The sequence below is a fragment of the Monodon monoceros genome, unplaced genomic scaffold, assembly GCF_005190385.1.
Source record: "Monodon monoceros isolate NGI ecotype Baffin Bay Population unplaced genomic scaffold, NGI_Narwhal_1 Super_Scaffold_12, whole genome shotgun sequence".
In the NCBI taxonomy this organism is placed as follows: domain Eukaryota; kingdom Metazoa; phylum Chordata; class Mammalia; order Artiodactyla; family Monodontidae; genus Monodon; species Monodon monoceros.
In genome coordinates, this window is record NW_021703768.1 from 150,387,114 (window position 1) to 150,410,362 (window position 23,249).

Consider the following 23,249-nt stretch of genomic DNA (forward strand, 5'->3'; position numbering starts at 1 on the left):
TGGACCAACCCAACCAAAGGCAATTTAGAATATCAAAGGCCATTTGGAGGAACTTTCGAAATCCACAAACTTAATTTCATTAAAACCAAATTGGACTAAAATGGCTCAAAAATTTTCCAGAACTGAGTTGTATGCCTATTTCAATTGGTACTTTGAGGATTCCCAATGTTATCAGGAGTCTAAAATTGCCTCTCTGAAAAATAAGATTTTAAGATTAAGTACGGCAAATGAAGAAAAACAAAATGGCTCCCAAAGCCTTGGACTCTTCTTCCTTGGCTTCTTTGTCTCCCATTCTGCCTCTGACACCATCTTATCTCTCTCTCCCTTGGTTCTTCATGTTCAGGCCCTGTTCCCAGCGCCATCTTCCTCCTTCCCTTCTATACCACCTACACCTCCTCTATACTCTCGAGTCCCCCATGCTAAATCTCTCACCAAACTTGTCCTTTTTTCTGAAACTCTCCCTACCCCCTTTTCCTCTGAACCTTTAAAATTAAAGGTTCAGAGGAAAATCTGTCCCTTTAAAATTAAGCCTCCTGAGGACCCAGAGAAAAACCCTTAATTTCTTATATTCCCTGGATTAAAATTAAACTGCGAGCCATAGTTAAAAGATTTTCCCAAAGTAACTGAAGGTCCTCCCGGATTTGCTGAGGAATTTAAAAGTATAGTCATTCAAACTTATTAACCTGGTTTCTCCAACTTATATCAGCTAGTTAATATGCTTGTCAGTGGCCCAGCCTTAGATAAAAACCCCTAATTGGGAAAATCATGAAAGGGCTCTAGAATTACAACTGGGAGAGCAGCCCACTAATTGATTATATGATCAGGCTTGTTCAATTGCTAGGTGACTTCACTGAGCAATTTCTAGGGCTTTTCCAAAGCCTATTGATTGAGACAAAATTCAAGCTTGCCCACAAAAATCTGATGAACCTGTTCATGACTATTACAGTCAACTTCAGATTATTTTTTAAGAAAATTCTCATCTTCCTTCAGATGTTGATTCCCCATGGGTAACTTTTAACTCTGTTTATTAGTGGGCTGAACCAGGACCTTTCCCTTCTAATATAAAGGACCAGGATGAAGTGGGAAATTATGTCCACTCTAGATTTAGGTAATCTGGCAAACCAGCTCTCACGTTGTAGGTGAGTCACCACCAAAATTCTTAATCTTCAACTCCAAAAATGAAGTCCCCTAAATAAAATCAACACCCTCCCAGTTTCTGCTATTACTGCAAAGAGCCAGGACATGGAAAAGAGATTGTTACAGACTCAAGCACTTCAGGCACCATTATCCCTCTAACCAGCTTTTCCAACTTCTTCCCAATTCTCACTGACAGGGCTCCAAGGAACTACAGGGCCGCTTCCCAATCCTCCCTCTTAATCAGCTTGGAGAAACACTCCTCCAGATTTGGGATGGGTCTCTTCTCATCCTAACTGACACTGCAGCCACACTCTCAGTGCTCAACCCCACTACTATAAAGCAGCCCCTGCCTCGGAGTACTAATACAGTTCAAACAGTGGGATCTCTAATGAACCTCAAGCGCTTCCTGTCCCTGAACCTATTCTTTTTTGTCTAGACCCTTCGAAAGATATACATGCCTTTCTCCTCAGTCCCTCCACCTCATCCATTTATTAGGCCAAGACTTCTTATAGAAGTATCACACCAGGGACTTCCCTGGCGGTCCAGTGGTTAGGACTCCATGCTTCCACTGCAGGGGGAATGGGTTCTATCCCTGGTCTGGGTCCTGAATGCTGTGTGGTGTGGCCAAGAAATAAAAAAAGTATCATGCCAGAATTTCTTTCTCCCCAAAAAAGGAAATAATTCTAGAATTTGACAGTAGTCATCAAAGTCACCCACCAGGTGAATTAAATGATCCTTTGACATCTTTTATTTGTTCCATCTCTGACAGTATTAGAGCTTATTCTAGAAACACAGATCATTTGTGCCTATTGAATCAGCTACCATCCCCCTTCTGGGCAAAATCTCCAACTGATGTTGGCAAAATTCATAGCGTACCTCCCATCAAGATTCATATAGACCCCTCAAAACTTCTCCCCAGAATTAGTTAACACCCTATAAGAAGTTCTTCAGGGCATAAGACCCATAACAGTTACAAGGCTCAAGGCCTCATTATCCCTTGTAGTAGCCCTGTAACACTCCCATTTTACCAGTGAGAAAACCTAAGGGTCAAGGGTGGAGGTTTGTGCTGCACCTCAGAGCAACAAACAACACTGTTATCTCTCCACACCCTGTTGTTCCTAATCCATGTATGTTGCTAACATCCATTCCCACCAGATGTAAATTTTTTACTGTAATTGATTTATGCAGTGCATTCTTTAGTATTCTTGTTGATGAAGCTACCTACCTACTTTTTGCCTTCACTTGGGAAGAAAAACAATTCACCTGGACAGTAATGTCTCAAGGTTCTACTTGAGACATTACTTCTTATTTCTTGCAAATCCCAGAAGCTGATCTGGATGATATAAAGTCCCCTAGAGGTTCTACTTTGTTGCAATATGTAGATGATTTATTTCTTTTCTCTCTTTCTCAAGGTTTCTCACAGAAAGACAGCATCGACTTGCTAAAGCTTTTAGCCTCAAAGGGACCGAAGTTCACCAAAGAAAAATTGCAGTTTGCCCGAACCCAGGTTTGATATTTAGGATATCTGATATCAGAACAAGGGCTACACTCAGATTCAGATAGACTTCATGGTGTCCTAAGTTTCCTAAAACCCAAAACTAAGTGCCCACTGGGAGGTTTTCTTGGGCTAGTTGGCTATTGCCAAAACTGGATTTCAAATTTCTTATGGCCAAACCTCTGTAATATTTTACTAAACAATAACAACCTGGACCCAATTTTATGAGAACCAGACAACATAGTTTCCAAGGCCTTAAAGGAGAGTTTGATGAACCCACTTGCTCTTGGACATTGCAATTATCAGTATGATAAAAGTATGATAAAATTATCAGTATGATAAAAGTATGATAAAATGAGTGGACCTAGGTTCCAACAACTGTAAAGGGGGATCTAGGATATTTAAAGCATGGTTTTGCAATCCTTTTTGTTTATGAAAAGGAAAAGAATGCCCTGGGGATATTCACCCAAAAACATGGGACCACCATTGATGCTTAGGGTATTATAGCCAGCAACTGGACCCTGTGGCATGGGGACACCCTCCTTGCCTTAGAGCCATTACGGCCACTGCCCTTTTGGTTAAGAGCACCAAGAAAATTATTGTGGGATCCCCTTTAACCATCTTTGTACCTCATGCAGTAGAAGCCTTCCTGAGTTCTCATCACACTCAACATTTCTCAGTCAGCTGCCTCACCTCCTATGAAGGCCTTTTGTTAACTGCTCCTCACATAACTCTATTATGCTCTAATAACTTTTAACCCTGCTACTCTTCTCTCCTCCAATACATATGAGAGACTTCAGAGCCAAACTCTTGAGTTTTGCTTCTTTTTCACATGAAAAGTATGATAAAATGAGTGGACCTAGGTTCCAGCAACTGTAAAGGGGGATCTAGGATATTTAAAGAAGCATGGTTTTGCAATCACACAGACCTGATACAAACCCCAGTTGCATCATTTATTGACTCTGTGGTCTTGGGGAAGTCACTTCCTCTCTCCAGGCTTCAGTTTTCTCTTTTAGGAGATGGAGATAAGCTGACAAGTTGGCAGATAGCACAAGCCAGCCCCAGGTCAGGGGGATACCCAGGAGTCACAGGGAAGTTGGCAGATCAGAGAAACTAGCCCTGTGGCTACCAGAAGAGGGCCGGGCTGGGGTGTGGACAATGGCAGCCCAGAGCAGAATAGGACACAGCCCCATCAGAGTTTTCTGATAGACACACACTTTCTTCTTCCCCACCTTGTCCGGGGCAGACCTTGGCCAGCCCTATAGCTGTCACCATACTATTACTGCAGGCTGAGAAGGCACTGGCTGGGTGGGGTGGCTTACAGCCTCTGGGTGAGGAGGGAAGTCAAAAACAAGTACAAGGCAGTGAACTGGCCTGTACCTTAGCTTCTCTTCCACCACTCCTCTCCGCCCTCCTGATACCTTAGGCACTAGGTTATGGCAACCATGGGTGGCAGCTTCTAGTAAGAGTCCTACCTGGATAGAGAGAGGTACAGGGAGGTACTTCAGGGATGCAGATGTCTGCTCAGGACAGTATAAACCAGGAGGTATAGACTGTACACGAGTCTCCTTCTCAACTCACCAGGAAAAGTTCAAGCTATACTTGGGTTTTGCCCCCTCCCCCAGGCACTCAGTCCTGGCCCCAAAGAAATAGGAGCTCACAGGGGCAGAAAAGAGACAGCTGAGGGACACACACCCATCAAGAGAAAGACAACATACAGGGCAACCATAACCAGACACAGCAGAGTTCATGGACTAGGCAGGACAGGAAATGAAATACCCATTTTAAGTATTATTCTAAAAAGGAAAAGAGAGGATTGGGGAAATATGAAGGAGGAACAAGAAGTCATACAGAAGAACCAACTATAGAGTCAGACATGAAAAATGTCATAGATGAAATAAAGACCTCAAAGTCTGGGGTGAATAGCAGAGTGGATATAGCCAAAGAAAGACCAAATAAGCAAGTATTGATATTAAGATCAGGTTGAGAAAATCTCCTAAAAAGCATGAAGAAGGTATAGATATTTTACATGGTACCTCAGTACATACACACACACACACACACACACACACACACACCCTTAAAACAAAAGTTTCATGAGAGGGTGTTATTGTCCACTGTATTCCATATATATATATATATGTATAAAACATATATATGATATAAATTGATTTCACAATTCACTAATGGTCTTAAACTACAGTTTGAAACACAGGACTGGAGTCATACTCTTAGGCTCTCTTGCTAAGCATTACTTCTCTCCAGAGGAATGACTTCTTTGAATGGGGAGTTTGGGAGAAGACAGTAGGTATGCTCAACCCAGCTGCTTCTGGGCTCTTCTGCCCTGCCCATCTGTAGAGATGGTGGATCAGGATGCTCTCTGACTGCTCGGGAGGGGCCTGGCCCTGTAAGGTTTCTAGACAGTTTCTGTTCTCACTTCAGTGCCTACCCCTTTCTGATTATTTGGTGCCTCTGCCATACTGGCTGTTAATATTCTTAGTACAAAACTCCTGCCCTTGCGTGATGAGTTGAGTCACTGATCTGGTGGGTAGTCCATCTGTTTCAGGAGAAAGTATCAGCAAGACTATTTCGGCCCCATGTCTAAGCCACTTTCTCCAATTCAGCATTTATTGACAACAAAGATGACATTTTTCTCTCCATTTGAACATCTTCTTTGTCTTCTCCATTAGTTCTAAACTTGCGGAGCAGAAGCATTCTTTATAAACCTGCTGTTATGGACCAAATGGTGGTATCCCCCCAAAATACATTATGTTGATGCCCTAGTCCCCAGTGTAATAGCAATGATAGTATTTGGAGGTGGTGCTCTTGGGAGGTAATTAAATTTAAATGAGGTCAAGAGGGTGGGGCCCCACTATGGGATTAGCGTCCACATAAGAGGAAGAGAGAGCAGAGCTCACTCTCTCTGCCACATGAGTACACAGTGAGAAGGTGGCTGCCTGCAAGTCAAGAGGGCACTAGCTGGGAACTGAATCTGCTGATACCTTGATCTTGGACTTCCTAGCCTCCAGAACTGTGAGAACTAAATTCTTATTGTTTTTCACCCAGTCTGTGGTATTTTGTTATGACAGCCCAAGAAGATTAAAACATCTGCTAAGATTTAACAGTGTTGGGGCTTCCCTGGTGGTGCAGTGGTTAAGAATCCGCCTGCCAATGCAGGGGATATGGGTTCGAGCCCTGGTCCGAGAAGATCCCACATGCCGCGGAGCAACTAAGCTCGTGCACCACAACTACTGAGCCTGCGTGCCTAGAGCCTGTGCTCTGCAACAAGAGAAGCCACTGTAATGAGAAGCCCGCGCACTGCAAAGAAGAGTAGCCGCTACTCGCCGCAACTAGAGAAAGCCCGTGTGCAGCAACAAAGACCCAATGCAGCCAAAAATAAAATTAAAAAAAAAAAAAAAAAAAAAAAGGGCTTCTCTGGTGGCGCAGTGGATGAGAGTCCGCCTGGCGATGCAGGGGACATGGGTTCACGCCCCGATCCGGGAAGGTCCCACATGCCGCGGAGCGGCTGGGCCCGTGAGCCATGGCCGCTGAGCCTGCGCGTCCGGAGGCTGTGCCCCGCAACGGGAGAGGCCACAACAGTGAGAGGTCTGCGTACTGAAAGAAAAAAAAAAAGATTTAACGGTGTTAAATGGTGCCAGGAGGTCAAGCAAGATAAGAACTAAGATGCCACTAAGGGATTTACCAACAAGGGGTTTGTTAGAGACCCTGGTGAGAACAGCTTCTCTGGGTGGGTGGGTCAAAGAATAGGAAATGCAGGGCTAAAATGGAAAGGAGAGGTAGCAACCAGAGTCAGAGGAAACAGGAGAGATCTGAGCATACCGGGGGATGACTAGAAAAAAGCCCAGAGTCCTCCCTGTTGTATAAGATGGCTTGAGGTGGTTTACAGTAAAAATATACCCATTCTCCTCACAGGGTCCTCCTCTTAAGTACCCAGGCCCGTTTCTCCTGCTTTTCCTCCTTGTGTTACATCTGGAAACTTTGGCAGTCACTGGGGGTCACGGAGGACAAAGTGGTCAGGTCTAAACAGACTCCTGGACCTGCCTCCTTCATCAGGATGCCAAGAGACCACAAGAGAGCAGAACCCCTGGGAACCAGGCAGCAGCCAAGGCAGGGAAGGGCGTACTAACAGTCGTGGACCTGGGTTCCAGTCCTGTTTCTGCACTCCATAACCTGCCATCCCATAGAATTCCTTTCCGAGATCTTGAGGGACGCAGGAAACAGATCGCCTGGGTTTGAATGCAGGCTTCACCAAAGCACTACGGTGTGGCTTGGGCCTCGGTTTTCCCTTCTAAGAGGCACTGTTTTAAGGGGAAACCTAGAACAGCTGTGAGCTAACCCCTTGGCACACAGCAAGTGCTCGGTAGATGCCAGTATCACCGCCTCTTGTTCTGCCCAGGCACAGCCTCTCGCTCCACACCGCACCTTGCAGAGTGGGCAGGAGGTCCCCGCGCTCCGGCCAGCGCCCCCACTCCAGCCGCCAGGGCGCGGGCGGCCTGTCGCGACAGCGGCGGTGCATTGTGGGGCTTGTAGTGCGGGTCTCGGTTGGGTGGGTGGGTGGGTGGGCGCGGCCGAGGCAGTTCGCAGCGGGGCCATCTTCGGCAGGCCGGCTGGCTCGGCCTGTGCAGCCGGTACCCGCGCCTCTCGCCCGGCCCGATGGCGCCGCGGCCGCTAAGCCCGTTGGTGCTGGCGCTGGGTGGCGCGGCGGCCGTGCTCGGTTCGGTGATCTTCATCCTCTGGAAGACCTACTTCGGCCGCGGACGGGAGCGGCGCTGGGACGGAGGCGAAGCCTGGTGGGGCACGGAGCCTGCCCGCCTTCCGGAGTGGGACGAATGGGATGTGAGTACCTGGAGGGGTTCTGCGCCTCCGCGCGCGCAGCCGAGGGGTGTGACCGCCGCCCTGCGGGGCGGGAGTTTGACGCCGCAGGCCTCGCGCGGGTGGACGCGCGTCGGGCGGCCGGGAGTCCCGGAACCGAGGAACGGGTGGGCGTTTGGGGGAGTGTGCTATGATGCGCCGCCGTAGGCCTAGGGCTTCCTCCGGGCAGCCGGAGCCTGGCGGGCCCGCGTCGGGCCCAGCCCGCGCCCGCCCGGCGCCTGCGCAGTGCGCGCGGGCCGGGGGATGCCGGGAGAGGCCCTCCGCCCCCTCACCCAGCCCGCGCGGTTCATTTGCGCGTTACCCCGCCTCGGTTGTTCCTTTCGCTGTGGGGTGTTGGGGATTGTCAGTCTGAGGAGGCTGACGCTCCGCGAGGGGTAGGAATTTGCCCGAGGGCACTCAGGAAAAACCTGAAGAACGGGTCTTGAGACTCAGGACTCCATAGGCCCCGCTAGTCCCTTTGCAGCAGAGCGGGCCTGGCTGCCCCTTTAACGGCGGCAGGGCGGGGATGGGCGCTTTGGGCCTTCGGTCTTCTATGGGGAAGGGTCAGGCGGGAGGGTGCCAACCGCAGCCTGACCCGTACCCCACAGCCCGAGGACGAAGCGGACGAGGAGCCGGCGTTGGAGGAGTTGGAGCAGCGCGAGGTGCTGGTGCTGGGGCTGGATGGCTCTGGGAAGAGCACGTTCCTGCGCGTGCTGGCCGGGAAGCCACCGCTGGAAGGCCACATCCCCACCTGGGGCTTCAACTCCGTGCGGCTGCCCACCAAGAACTTCGAGGTGGACCTGCTGGAGAGTGAGCAGACCCTCCCTCCGTGTCTCCCGCTGTCTCCCCATCATCTCAGCTGGACCCAAGCTGTGGCTTTTTATCTAAGCAGGACACGCCCCTGTAGAAAGTCCTTCCCACGCTTCCCTGCGACACAGGATATAGTCCAAGCTCTGTACTCTGGCTTGGTCGACCCCTGTCCCTCACCCTTACTGCAGCCTACATGCCTAACACTGAGATACTAACATCTAAAGTTTCCAGTATGCCAAGCCCTTGACAGACATCACTTAAAAAAACCCTCCCAACAACTCCATAAAACCGGCAACAGTTACCACCTTCATTATATGTGAGGAAAGGAGGCCCAGAAAAATAATTTTTTTTTTATTTATCGAGGCCCAGTAAAATAATTTATCCAAGCGCACGCAGCTTGCCGGTCAGCTAATGCAGACTATCTGGCTCTGGGCTCTCGATGTTAAGCACCATTTGCAGTGCTTGTTTCTGAAGGGTGCTTGCTGTTTTCTTTCTAATCTTCTGTGCTTTGCATGCACACTGTTCCCCCAGTCTGGAAAGCCCTTCTTCCCTTGTTAAACTGCTGTTCATCCTTCAAGATTTAAGTCAAACATGATATCCCTCTGAAGCCTTCTCTGACCCCTATAGGCTAGATTAAGAGCTCCTCCTGCTGCAGTGTTTGCCACATACCACCCTGTGTCCCTGACTAGGCATCTGGGGCACCGATAAATCCGATCCAGCTCTGGCCTCTAGGGCCCAGCCCTAATCAGGTACCTGGGAGAGCTTGTTGAGTGAGTGATCAGAGAGGGTCTGAGCATCCTCCTGCCCTCAGTGTTAGGCCTCTTGGGGATCCCAGGAGAGGATGGGAGAGAGGGTATTGAGAGCGCAGCAGTACTTAACCACCTGTGTCCAGCCACAGACTCAGTGGGGATGGACAGGTAGCCTTCCTGCCAGCCAAAGGACTCAGACCATAAAGACTAGGTGGGTTTAGTTAAGTCCTAAAGTGGTGGGATGGGACTCTGAGGACCTGGCTTTTGGCCTGAATGGGTCCAGTTCCTCTGGTCTCAGGGCCTTGCCTGCTAGCCTGCCCTGGCTACATCTTTTCTCCCTGACTGTAGCAAATGTTGACATTCACCTGAGATTTAGTCCTTTCAACAAGCTTTCCCTGTCTCCATCTCTTGTGCCAGGGACACAAAATTCAAGTGGGGATTCTGCACTTAAGGCCCACTCTGTCTGGCAGAGACAGTATCCCCCTCCCTTCACCTTGGAAGAAGGGGTTTGGTGTTTTCATGTTACCCAGGGGTCTGCCCTGTTAACATCCCAGGCTCAGTAAGGTCACCCAACCTGGATTCAAACCCAGATCTCCCATTCAAGTCTTGGGGCTTTCCCCTCCCACAGCACACACTTCACTGTGGTCTCCTACAGTGCCTGGCCTGCAGCCCCAGCTGAGAGTGAGCACTTTGTGCATTTTTGACGACTTTTGCCTTCCCCACACCTCCTATATCCATTTTATTAGCTAGTTCTGTCAGCTTTATCCTCCAGTCGAGTCTGCGTCTGTTCACCTCTCCCCACCTCCATCTCTGCCTAATTGGTCCAAGCCATGGTCACCTGTCAGGACTACAACAGTCTCCTTGCTGGTCATCCTGCTTCTACTTCTGTCCTCAATGTTGGCCATAGGTATCTTTAAGAAACCCGTATCAGATCATGTCATTCTTGCTTAAAATGCTTAAGGGGCTCCCCACAGACTCACTGTGGCTTTACAGGCCCTGTGTGGTCCAGCCCTGGGCAGCCTTGCTGGTCATGGCTTCCTCCTCTCCCCTTCTGGCGGCGCCTCAGCCTTCTGTTTCTCGAACACATGGATCTTGCTCTGCTTCTCTCTGCCTCATCTCATGACTAGCTCCTTCTCGTCATCCCGGACTCAGCTCACATGCTGCCTCCTTAGACCACCTTCCCAGACCAACCAGTCCAAAGCCACCAGCACATAGAACCACCTCACCCCACCCCTTTCACTTTTTCTGTTTTACTTCCTTCCTTTGTGGAATGTGTTTATGTGTTACTGCTGTGTTGTTTCTGGTTACGGAGGGAGCTCCTTGAGAGCAGGGCCCCTGCCTGCCTTGCTCACCTCTGTATCTCCAGCACCCAGATCAGTGCTTGGCACCTAGTAAGCACTCAGTATATACTTGTTGAGTGCCTGCTATGTGCCAGGCATTGTGCTGAGGGCTTTGGGGGGATCCAGAGATAAATAGCTCTAACTCTCAAAGAGCTTAGAGCCCACAAGTGTCAGAAGTATAACCAGAAACACTAGGATGCAGGATGACCAGTGGGGACTTTGCAGAGGGACAGAGGGGAACAGGAATAACCCAGGTTGGGGGTGCTACTTGGGCAGCCACTTGGTGACACTATTGAGTATGGTGTTTCCAAGGAAAGAAAATGGGGCGACTAGACTGAACAAGAGAAGCCAAATGGAGAATGGCTGTGCACAGGCAGGGCAGGGAGTCCTGGCTGCTGACCACAGCTGCCACTGACCCAGGAGGAAGCTAGGATTTGGGAGGAGGCAAGGCAGCCCAGGAGAAAGAACCAGAGTACTATTTATTGAGCATATAGTATACACCAGTCCTGTGAAAGGTGCATTGCATGTGGTACCTTTGGGTCTTGCTGCAACCTGTTAGGTAAGTTCAGTGAGGAGGAGACTGATGCTCGGAGGTAGCGACCTGCGCAGGGCGACCTAGCTGTCAGAGCTGGAGCTAAACCCAGGTCTGATTGGCTCTGGAACCTGTGGACTTAACCTTGCTCCTGGCCAGTGGAGCCTTGGAAGGCAGGAAGTGGGGTGGGGTCAGGCTATATGTAGAGAGCCAGGGCCCAGGGAGGCTCTGAGCTGGCCCCTGGCCTCTCCTCAGTCGGTGGCAGCCAGAATCTGCGTTTCTACTGGAAGGAGTTTGTGAATGAAGTGGACGTGCTGGTGTTCATGGTGGACTCGGCTGACCGGCTGCGGATGCCCTGGGCCCGACAGGAGCTGCACAAGCTGCTGGACAAGGACCCTGACCTGCCTGTCGTCATCGTGGCCAACAAGCAGGTGAGGGCCATGGGAGGCTGGCTCAGGCCAGGCGGGCTTGGTCCACAGATGCCTGGGCAGGGGCAGGGAGCACTGGAGAGGTATTCAGGCCCAGGCCCATGACCTGCAACGCTTAGCTGAGAAACTGTCCCCCACCTCTGCTACCTGTACTCTTTTCCCATTCCTAATCCTCATCCTCTCTCTGCCTTCCTCTTTGCCTGTCATTTGTCATCCTAGAGAAATGAGAAAAATTATTATTAAGTGTCCACTATTTCCCAGGTGTGGTTTCAAATAACATTTCATATTATGCTTCTGTTCACCCTACAAGATATGGGATACTCTTTCCATTTTACAGATGGGGAATCTGAAGCTCAGAAATTTTGTACACCTTGAAAATAGTAAAATTGGAATGTCTTAACTCCAAAACCTGCACCTTTTCCACTCTTCTATGTCCATATGATTTCTGACTCTAGATCAGAGAGCTATAGCTAGGAAGTAATAAGAAGTTGAACAGATTAAATAAGAAGAACATTTATTGTGTGCTTACAGCATGCTAAGCACCTGGTAATCGTGACCTCACTTCAGCCTTACAAAAACCCCACTATAGGCCTTGCTGTTAGCCCAAAGTTACAGCTGGTATGTGGCAAAGCCAGGAGTTGAGCTTAGATCTTCCTCAAAGTTCCTGCTCTTCACTCTACCTCTCCTGGCCCAGCAGCTCTCGGCATCACACACTTAAGATGCCATTCTCTGCCACAGTATAGAGTCCTGTCATATTTCATGTGGCCTGTGCCCATGGTCCTGATAGCTGTGGGGCATGTTTCCAGCCTGGCTTGGAGAGAGGCTGTCCATTTTTGACCTCAGGTTCCCTCTGCCTATCAGGAAATACTTGACCGTCATTTATAAATAGGGTAACCATATGTCCTGGTCTGCCTGGGACAGCCCCCATTTATGCCTGTTGCTCTGGTATAACTATTAATACTACCTACTTTGAGTCTCTGAAGTACCCCAGTTTGACATGGGGAGGGGGAAGGGTAAGCTGGGACAAAGTGAGAGAGTAGCAGTGACATATATACACTACCAAATGTAAAATAGCTAGCTAGTGGGAAGCAGCTGCATAGCACAGGGAGATCAGCTTGGTGCTCGGTGCTTTGTGACCGCCTAGAGGGGTCAAATGTAAAATAGCTAGTGGGAAGCAGCTGCATAGCACAGGGAGATCAGTTCAGTGCTTTGTGTCCACCTAGAGGGTTGGGATAGGGAGGGTGAGAGGGAGATGCAAGAGGGAGGGGATATGGGGATATATGTATATGTATAGCTGATTCACTTTGTTATAAAGCAGAAACTAACACAACATTGTAAAGCAATTAGACTCCAATAAAGACGTTAAAATAAATAAATTAATTAATTAATTAAAATAAAAAGAAGTACCCCAGTTTGGACAGTGAATCACATCATCATCTTGTATATAAACTATAATTTATAGTGATTTTGAACCTGAGGTCCCAGCACTCTTATGAATTGCTCCAAGAAGAATCATTTTAATCTTGGGCTAGGCTTGCAATTAAAATGTACCATCACCAGCCATGTTGTGTAGTGGCTTCTTTTTCTTGTCACTGGGTCTCTAGAAGTCTAGGGAAGGTAAGGCCCTTGTCTGGAAGTGACCCTACTGTAAGAGCTCTCTCTCCACCATTAAGTTTAGGAAACTGAGCTAGGATTCCTATAAAGGTTATAAACTTGGTCATCAAGCCAACCTGAGTTTGAAACCTGGCTCTGCCACTTATCACTGTTTCATTGGCTAAATGACTTCACCTCCCTGAGCTTATTTCCTCATCAGTTAAGTGTGGACTGTGAGAATGAAGTAAGATTAAGTGCCTATCACAATGCCTGACTTAGAGGAAGTGCTCTTTCTTAGCACAGTGGCTGTGGGTAAGAATGACGGGGTGGAAAGAGATTGATACCAAGAAAGTCAGAGATGAGGAAGAGAGTTTAGACCAAGTGGCCGTGAGAGAACTTAGGCCCCAGTGTTCCCCCAGGGAGCCGAAGAACAGTTTATTTCATAGATGACAAGGGTGGGTTGTTGGGAAACACTGTCAGTCCCGCCTGACATCTCTGTTTCATCCCAGGACCTGAGCGAGGCCATGAGTGTGGTGGAGCTGCAGCAGGAGCTGGGCCTTCAGGCTGTCGATAACCAGCGGGAAGTCTTCCTCTTGGCAGCCAGCATTGCCCCTGCAGGAGCCGGCTTTGAAAATCCTGGCACCGTGCACATCTGGAGACTGCTCCTGGAGCTTCTCTCCTAGGCTGGTACCCACCTGCTCACCAACCAGCCCTGGGACCCCAGTTCTGCTCCTCCTGCTTCTTCATCCCCAGCCGGGGCCTGGGGCACAGGCTATGTGGCAGCACTTCCCTTCTCCCCTCCTCGCCCTCTCAAGAGCAGGGCCTGGGCAAGGCCAGGAACCATATGGAAGCCTTGGTGAGCTAGCCATGAGGCTGAAGCAGGGAGATGGGTGAGGCTGAGGGTGGGAGAGAATGGTGTCTTGCCCATTCTGGGCTGGGAGTGAATCCCACTTTCACCAGGGAAGGCAGCCTCGTCCTCTGACCTGTACAGTGAGCTGCTCAGCAGGCTTAGTTCTCCCCGCCCTATAGGTCCCAGTGGTTGAGGACCATTGTAGGTGTCCGAAGTATGCCCAGTCTAGACCATTCCCTCCTGGTGACTTCACACCCCTCTAATGTGGGCAGGCTCTGGGCAGTACGCTGTGAGCTCAGACCCCCACTCCTGCATTATCCTCCAACCCCAGCTGGCTCATGGCCTTGTGCAATCCCTCCCTCTCTGGCCCCAGGGCCATCATTTTTAAAGAGAAGTGATTTCTATGTTTTTTTTCTAACTTGGAGATGTATTTCCCAGCCATGAAGATAAGAAGCTCAAGGACAAACCTAGAGATCCTAGCAAGGAGCTTTCTGAAACCTCCCTGCTTCCCCGAGGTTGAGGCCTGGCCCACCAGCCTCTTGACTACAGAGTAAGTGGTATTCACCCGCTAATCAGAAAAACTGAAAGCTTCCCCCAGCCCCCCACCCCACCAAAATCTGGAGACAGAAGCTGCTGCTCTTACACTAACTGTGCCAATGCCCATGTTTACATAAGTCTGGGGAAGGAAGGAGCCTGCCTGTGTCCCTGGGAAGAAGACTGTCAGTGGAGCGGGACGTTGCCCTCCAAACTGCATTTATTTATTTATTTATTTATTTACAAAAGGAACAGGCCAAAGTTTAGGCTCTGTTTCTAGGTGCTGTTATTAAAACCCCCAGATGATTGTCATGGAAAATTTGGATCTTTGAGGAAAATAACTGGAATCATGAATGACAGTGTGGTAAGCTACATGTGTCAGTGGAGACAGAGCTCGTACTCCCCTGACCCTCTGTGGCTGTAATTGATGTCATAATACTTCTCGATGATCCATATGAACTTGAACTCTACCACTTGGCCCAGTAGTCAAAGGGACACAAAGTCTGTGTAGGTAACATGACTCTGGGAGAGGCAATTTCATCATAGTTACCCAAATAAAAAGAAATGAGACTCAGCAGACCAACCAACAGGGTAGCCTTGGGTACATCACTCAGCCTTTCTAGACCTGCTGATTGCCCAGCTAAAGCAAAGTTGGACGGAATTTCTGCTGTCCTCTCCAGTACACATTCCACGATTCTCCTGTTTCCAGTGATCAGCCAGTTTAAGGACTGTCTCTGGATTGACACTTCTCTTTAGTGCAGACAAAAGGAGTCTTTTGTCTGTCAGGGGCCACTGAACTGTCATCTCCACAAATGGGCCTTTTTTTCAAGGAGATATCCAACTCAGTTTGCTTTTTAATTGAGAATAGAGATTATGTGCCTTTGTTTCATTTGACCGGTGCAAAAGGGGCAGGCCAGGAAGGTGGGCTGTAGATGTCTCAGAATAGAATCACTTTCTTTGAAATTCTGATTAACTTTCTGCTTTAAGAAGTGATTTGACTGATTTTATTTTAAATATTTCGGGAATGACTTGGGTTTTAGAGTAGACTTTGAAGCTCTGCTGACACTTTTCATTTCGCCATTAGAAGGTTGAGAGACTTTACTTCTCTGTTCTATGAACTCCACCTTGTCCTCTAGTACTTAAAAGTTACCTTTGGAGCCAGCATTGTTGAGGGGGGCACCCTTTTCTACTAATTAAGATCTGCCTTTGGTCTAATGAGTATCACTATGTAGTAAGGTTTTTAAAGTCCCCACTGTGGGGAGGTGAACTTGACTAGAGTTTAACTATATGTACTTTAGCAACTTTCAAAGACCACTCTCAGAACTGACAGGTCCCAGTGGCACACCAGAAGACACCACTGAGGAGCACTGAAGGTCCCTGGTACTTGCACAGAGTGTATAGACATTCTTTTGGCCTGTGGCTGTGCCTCACGTGTGGAGCTGCTGGCCTGCCCTGGCTGGGTGGCAAACAGTACTCATCTGCTCCAGTTCCTACCAGGACCAGATTGGGCAAAGTGGGGGAGAGGCCTTTCTTAGGAACAGCTAACTGCCTGGCCTTGTGGTGCTCTTACCTAGTTGTTCCTGAATGTGACTTTGGTTCTGGAGCCCAGATGACTGCTTTAGGGAACCAGTCATTACCTGGAGCTGTTCATCTCAAAGTGAGGTTCCTGACTAGTCTGGGTGACGCTGTGTTCCCCCTACTGCCCTGACTCTACCTGAGCTTGGGAATAGGGAGTGAATGGTTGGGCAGCTCTCATATTCTAATGAAGACAATACAGTGCCCACTTCACATGGGAAGGAAGTTTCTGCACCTACTTGCTGGTTGAACCTGTGCCTGGATCACTTACCCTGGCTCTAGGGGCTTCTGTTCTTAAGAGTTATTTAAATGAAACCATGGCTTCTGACCTGCTGCTATCCCTCTGAAGAGAGGCCAGCCTGGCCCAGAGCTTGGACATGTGGATGGTCTAGGCAAGAGGGATCCTGAGGCTGCTGGGACCATCACCTTGGACTGGCCGCCTATTCTAAGAAGCCTCCTCTGGCACTTCTTGGCGCCCAGAACTGCCCGTTGCAAGCTTGCACTGACACATTGGTATCCAGCTGTAAAGACTGGGGAGGAGGTGAAGTTGGTCCATCCTGGCCTCCCGATCCTCCACAGAGAAATGCTAATGAAAAATCTCACAACTCTAGCCTGTCTGTCTGAGTGAAACCCCAGGTTCTCCAAAATAATGTTTCCACTTGCCTTTGGGAAAGAAACATTTTTTTCTTATGCTAGTTTAGTATCAACTGCCAGCATCTCGAACCAGCTGCTAAAACTCGCCTGTGGTGTCCATCGTCGTCCTCATCCTGCCCCAGACCTCAGACCTGGGCAGTCTGAGCAGTCTGCCTCTCATCTTTGCTATGTGCTCCCACATCCTCTAAGTCCTTTCTAGTAACTGAGAAGGGGCACCTCCAAGTTTTCCTGCTGCCTCCAGGAGGTGGGCCTATTAAGGGACAAGGGGAAGATTGCCATCAAAGATGTGAAGTAAAGGAGCCTTGCTGTCCCAGCCCATGCCCTGTGAACACGGACCCATGAACTGCATAAAACGGAGTGTTGGTGGCTGTTTAAGGTATACAATAAACGCAAAAAATTTGGATATGGTTTCACGTAAATTCTGATTTTGAGGAACGTGTGCTTGGTGCTTATAGTTCCAGTGAGGGGCAGCTATGGAGGGTGGTCCCAGAACACTTCCTGTGACACAACGTGTCAAACAGCAAGTTCCAGTTCCCTGGCTCTTCAGTCCACATGGGGGTGGGGGGGTTAAGGAACATCAGCTTTGGCCTAATTCAGTACTTTTGAGGAGGAACCCAAACCCTTTCTTGGGAGGAGTTCTCGCTGTCGGGGCCAGAGCTAGGCGTGGAAATGGGAGCGAGAACATCTTTTGAGTGCCTCCATGCCAGAGGTCAGAATGCAGGCGGCGCCATTCCACAAGCATTCCCCCAGTACCTGCCTTGGGCTGGGCTCTGGGATTCCCAGACAAGGTACATGCACTCAAGCCCAGTCTGGTAGAGAATGTCAGCCAGACTAAAAGGTAGTTATGACTGTGATAGGCACTGCTACAGGAAGTCTGGGGCATGGGAACTCCAGCCTGGGGGCAGAGGAAAGTGGTATGGAAGACTTCCTAAAGTTGGCACCTGAACTGGGTGAAGAAACAAGGTTAAGGGCCCAGCCTGGTCAAAGGCCTGAATTTGGAATGCTGTGAAGGGCAGAAGTTAGGAGACCAAATCACAAAGGCCCCCAGGAGCTCTGCTGCAGACTCAAATCATAAAGGCTGTGCTTGAGGTGTTCACAATGGCCAGTCACTGCTGGAGTCTAGCAGGCCGGACCTGATGGGAGGTGGTTTCTGTCTAGTTTCCAGCCTGCCTTAATGGTGTGGGACAGGTGGGCTGCCTTCAGGGTCCAAAGAGAAGGTCAGCAAGAGAAAGTCTAGGCTTAGTCATCGTGCAGACTTGACTTCAAACCCCACGTTAATGCCTCTCAAGCCTGTTTCTTTACCTGCAAGACGAGGATCCCACACAACCTAACAGGGTTTTATGTGAAATGTTCTATGTAAAAACATAAGCCCTTCTTTTCAAGAGCAGTGAGGAGAGACAAATTTTACGTGCTTTAAGGAGAAAGCTTAAGAACAGGTTTTCTGTATTAATAGCTGAGGATAACGTATCAAGACAAGAAAATGCCCAGCACCCACCCCACACTTTGTCTGTGATCCTGCTACATACCAGCCGTGCCACCGAATTAGGCAGGCCTGGCCCCAGGGAATGGCCATGCAGTGTGTAGCCCAGTGCTTGGCACACAGCACAGTGGTATTCAGCAGTCCCCAGACGGTCTCAGAAAGCAAGTTTGGGGGCCTCAGACTCCCTTCAGGAAAGACAAGTAGCAAAGGCAGGTCACTTGAAGACAGACCAGGAAGCAGCTATACAGCTCCTTACCCTCTGGCCCTTGAGCCACAGCTGGCCTCAGACCAGGGCCATGGAGAACCGTTCCACCAGCCCCCAGCCTGGGGTGAGGCAAGCACTGGAAGCCCCTCCCAAGCAGCCCAGGGTTCCCAGCAGGCTTCTGTAGAAGCGTTAGTGGAACTGCTATGCAGGAGACCAAGGCAGAGAGCAGTGGAACCAGAACAGGGGAGAAGAGGAGGGAGGCTGTGCCTAGAAAGGCATGTGAATATGGAGCAAAAAGGGCTGAATGGCCTCTTTACCTTGGCTGAGTAGGTTTTTGCAGAGGCAGCCCCAGGGCTTGGCTGGGAGGGGCAAATACAAAACCATCAGAGAAGTAAAATACTGTATTTTATTGTACACAGACTATATTCAAACAAACCACCCCCTCTGAAAACAGGTTCTGGCTTTTCCCAGAGACTCCAGAAGAACATAAATTGAAGCCTCTGGGAGACAGTGTCTTCCCCAAAGGGAAGTGTGAGAGAGATTTTGTGTGTGTGTGTGTGTGTGTGTGTGTGCGCTGTAACCTTTTGATTCCATGGGGTTTGGCTAGACTCATCTGTAGCCGCACACCTCTCCCTGCCTTAAACCCTGGCTCAGCTTCTCTGGTCCAGGAGGAAGCCTCAACCTGGGGCAGGTGTAAACCAGTCACTCAACCTCCATCTTATTCTTTTGCAACGAATCGACAAAGGCTTGCCACTCCGCTGGGTAAAAACGCTTATAGACGTTGATCTTATTCCGAATCTGTTTCGGGGTATCTTGATAGTAATTCTTCTCATCCCGGGCCATAGCCTAAGAAGGGAGAAGGGCCACTTGAAGAAGGCTGGACAGGCAAGGTTCAAATCCTAGCCCTGAGTTGGGCAAGCTACTTCCCATCCCTGAGGTTCAGATTCCTCACCTTAAAAGCCAGAGTGTATGTGGGGAAATGCCCTCAGGGACTAGGCAGGAACTGGGACCAACTGAGTAGCTCATTCTCCATCCATCGCCAACTGATCCCACCTGGGCACGGGGGTCCAATGTACCCAGATCTTTCAATTTTTAGGAGAAGCCAAAAATAAGAACTTTTATTTGAAACCTCCGATAATTAAAATGGCAACTACAGTTAACCCTTGAACAACACAGATGTGAACTGCATGGGTTGACTTATACACGGATATTTTTCAGTAGTAAATACTACAGCACTACATGGTCCATGGTTGGTTGAATCCCTAGATGCGAGGAACTGCAGACCTGGAGGACCAACTGTAAATATAGACAGATTAACTCTCAAGTTGTTCAAGGGTCACCTGTAGTTCAAGTTGATTAATAAAAATACCATGCAAGCAAAACATATTAATGAGTGTGATATGAACCACAGGCCACTCAGTCTATCCAATTATAAGCATTCTGTCAATGGCATCCATTTCTTAGGTTCTCTCTTTCCTCTCTGTTTCCATTCAGTCTCAGGAAACAGGCAACAGCCAAGCATATCAGACCCTGAATGGTCCAGGGTACCTTCCCAAAGGGCCCCAAGTGGTTCCTCCTGCCAGGCCTAAGCCCACTCACCTTATAGTCCTCCCCATGGTTCTCCACCATGTAGCAAACATAGTCAATGAGATCCCGAGATAGCGTATTTCCTTTCTTTTCTGGAAGGCTGGCTTCTGCCTCCAGGTCTGGGTTGAGAGAAGCCGAGAGACAGGGAATGAGGCTTTGCTTCCCGCACAAGTTGAGCTGCTCAGTCAATCCCAAGCCACAAGAGTTGCTACACCAACCATCGGATGAGCTTTTCCATCTGCAAATTCAGTGCTAGAAACTTCTTTTTAGCCCCTCAGGTCCCAGGCTCTGTCTATGGCACAAGCATCTATCAGTATAGCAATGAACTGAAAGGCAAGTCACCGCTCTTTGGGCCTCAGATGGGTGAAAGAAAGGCACCAAACTAAAAATCTCTACTTAATGCCAGGTGCTGGGGACAGAGATGAAGATGCAGTGCCTGTCCACAGGACAGGGCTCCCTTCCAGCTCTAAAACTCTCTGAGAACCTCTTGAAGAGTTAATAACAATACGTGAAATGGAAAGGTGTGAATAAATGAGAACTCGGGCTGTAAGAACTAGGGCCTGAGGCACCTCTCTACTCCTTTGTGTATCTACTACTTTGTGAGGGGAAAAGCCAAGCTCCAATAATGGCCTCACACCTAAAATAGCTAGGTAAATACTCCCCCATTCCTCATCTATGAAGGGAGAAAAATAGCTACCTCATGGAAATGAGGTAGTCAAATCTTATCCGGGGTCAGGTGCTAAAATTGCTTATAGTCAAAATTATCTTTAACTTGGTTGCCATGGGTTGCGGGCGGGGGGGGGTGGAGAACAGGGCATTATTGTTTCATGAGTAAAGAGTTTCAGTCGTGCAAGATGAAAGTTCTGGAGTTCTGCTGCAAGACGATGTGAATATACTTAACACTAATGAGCTATACATTTTAAAATGATTAAGATGGTAAATTTTATGTGCTTTTTAACCACAATTAAATTTTGTTTTAATTAAAGAATTAAAAGTAAAACTTTTTAAGATTAGCTTTGACTACAGAGAGTACACACGAGTTTGTATATACAGTCCTGTGCAGTCAGTAACTTACAAGAATCATTAAAATAGACTACAGACAGGAACTCACAGAATTCTATATCAAATGTCTGGTCATTCAGATACTTTAAACTTTAGGAGAACTGTTAAAAACCACAGACAGGAAAGAGGAAGGATGGGTAGAATATTCCAGAGTATTCCTGCTTCCCTGCAGAATTTACCCTCTTCTGTTTTAATATTCAGTCTCTATAGCCTTAATATACATAAAATTGGATTTATCACTGGAAAGATTACATGGTGGAATCTTTAAAAAGATCTGTTCATCCTTAATCTCATAAGAAGCTGAATGTATGCCTGAGACTTACCGTTTTCTCTTCTATCCTCTCAGGCACTAGTTACATCCTCCCTGAACATCTCTGACCTCCCTTCACACACTGGAGCTTAGCCAGTAGACTGAAAATGTCTCAGCCGGGACACAGTCCTAACTCTGCAAGCTGAGCCCTAGAACAGCTCACTTTTTCCCTCTGAACCTCAGTTTCTCTATCTGTGAAATGAGAACATCTGAGGGTCCTTTCCAGCTCTAACTGAGCAGGATGGTGACCTAGAGGAATGTGGCCCACACCCACCATTGAGCACATAGGGCTTCCGCATGAGCTCCTTAGGCCCCTCCTCCACGTCCACTTCCAGGGCCTTTACCTGCAGAGAACACAGACCGTGAGATTAGGAGACACAGGAAAAGATCCTGGATGAGGGGAAATTCTAAAGGCTCCTGCCCGTCCCAACACAACTGCATTACCCACAAGGATCCCTCCACAAAGGCAAGAATAGATGACAAAAAGAACTAATGCCCTCCCTGGAAGCTTCGTGGTTCCCAAGAGGCTCAAGTAAGCAATTCATCTTTCTGTGCCTAACTATAAAATGGGCATAATACCGCTTGCCTGCCTCACTTAACTGTGCGGTTAGCAAATGAAACAATGCACGTGAAAGCACTTTATACTTTACAGTGAGGGAGAGATGTCAGACATCTTCTCTTATGCAGAAGAGCAAGCTGACGGTGCTTGGCTATAGCTTCATAATTGTTCAAGAAACAGCAGCACCATTTTCTTCTGGCATGAAGGGATAAAAAGAAACATGTCTGAAGGCAATGGGACAAACCCAGTCAGCAAGCCCGTTCATTAGGTTGACTATTTATTGAGGACTAGTCACATCCTAAGCAGCACAGGATTTAGTAGTGAATGGAACACAGATTCTTGTCCCCAGGAGATTATGTTGGCGGGAAGAGGCACAGACAATAAGCAAATATACAAATATAATATACCATCAAGTATTTACAACTGCCAATGAATTAAAATAAAGCAGGAAAGAAGTTACTGAGTGAAAAGGGCTGCTATTTTTGAAAGCGGGTCCAGAAAAAGAATTATTCCGGAGAAATTAGCCCTGGGAAAAACTACCCCTTGGGAAGCCTCAGACCAAGGACGACTGGATAACTGAGGAAAGGTGTAAGGAACAGTAAGTAAAGATTCCAAACTCCTTATTAGAAAAGTTAAGGGCAGAAAAAGATAAACTCTGAAAAATATGGCTGAGATGCCAAGGGACCCAAACAGTTTAATTTCAGAGGAAAAAAAGTAAGTGCAGAAGGAAAGGGGAAGTTCCAACCCAGGTCCAATGTGTGCTGGGGGAGGGAATATGAAGGGACCCTCAACCCCAGTCAGTACAGCCTGGCCGAGTTGGCTGTGGGGAAGTCGCAAACCCAGGAAGGGCGTGAGGGAGGTAATAATAAACAGGATTAAGTTCTGAAACCCAGCTAAGTATGGCGGGAGTGGGGGGCGGGGGGGAGCTGGAGGTGGAGGGCAAGGGCCTGGACCCTACCACGTCACTACCTTTCTCTTAAGAAGGGGCACTGCCCTGTTGGGGTCCATAGCCAAACCCATATCGGCCAGGTTCTGCCGCACCGATCTGGTCTGGTCCCAGGCATGTCGGATGTGGGAGCTACGGGAAAAGAGAGGGCGATCGCGTAACCATCATCTCGCCGGCTGTCCCGCCCGAGGCCCCCTGCCTCCTGAACCTTGGTCCCCTCACCATTCGATCCGCGGCGCTGCCTTCCGTCGAGCATTCCGGTTCAGACGCTTCCGGTTAACATTATAACCGAACTTCTGCCTCCGGGTCTTCCCCTTGGCTTTAGGCATCGCACTGACCCCAGCACGGGTAACTCAGACTCGGTGCCTCTCACTCCAAGTACCTCGTGTAGCGACTCCTTCCGGCTAGTGATCGCGTGGTTTCGCAGGCTTTGGGGAAATGTAGTCCTCCACGCAGCGACAGCAGACTGATTACTACGACTCCCAGAGTGCCATGAGGGATTACACCTGCGTACAACACTGAGCAAAGTCC

General features: G+C 48.7%; 2 protein-coding genes across 4 annotated transcripts; one reads left to right on the plus strand and one right to left on the minus strand.

Annotated features, from left to right (window-relative positions):
- Window positions 1–6,170: 6,170 nt before the first annotated feature.
- On the plus strand, window positions 6,171–16,957 carry ARL10 (ADP ribosylation factor like GTPase 10). The gene is given in 5 exon segments (XM_029215684.1): window positions 6,171–7,197; window positions 7,199–7,489; window positions 8,113–8,314; window positions 11,191–11,366; window positions 13,466–16,957. Coding segments are annotated over 5 exon segments (1,023 nt in total). The 5' UTR covers window positions 6,171–7,017; the 3' UTR covers window positions 13,640–16,957.
- A 1,685-nt stretch (window positions 16,958–18,642) lies between these two features.
- Window positions 18,643–23,163, minus strand: NOP16 (NOP16 nucleolar protein). 3 transcript variants are annotated; one of them, XR_003792772.1, is made up of 6 exons: window positions 22,941–23,163; window positions 22,742–22,850; window positions 21,488–21,557; window positions 19,854–19,960; window positions 19,207–19,336; window positions 18,952–19,100 (listed from the first exon to the last, which is right to left on the minus strand). XR_003792772.1 is itself a non-coding variant. In XM_029217999.1 (5 exons), the coding sequence occupies exons 1-5, from the start codon at window positions 23,045–23,047 to the stop codon at window positions 18,957–18,959; spliced, it is 537 nt and encodes a 178-aa protein (XP_029073832.1). In that variant the 5' UTR covers window positions 23,048–23,154; the 3' UTR covers window positions 18,643–18,956. The 3 variants fall into 3 exon arrangements, 2 of the variants coding, with proteins under 2 accessions (XP_029073832.1, XP_029073833.1); XM_029217999.1 differs by lacking the exon at window positions 19,207–19,336 and having other exon boundaries at window positions 18,643–19,100; window positions 22,941–23,154; XM_029218000.1 differs by lacking the exons at window positions 18,952–19,100; window positions 19,207–19,336 and adding an exon at window positions 19,359–19,550.
- Window positions 23,164–23,249: the final 86 nt, after the last annotated feature.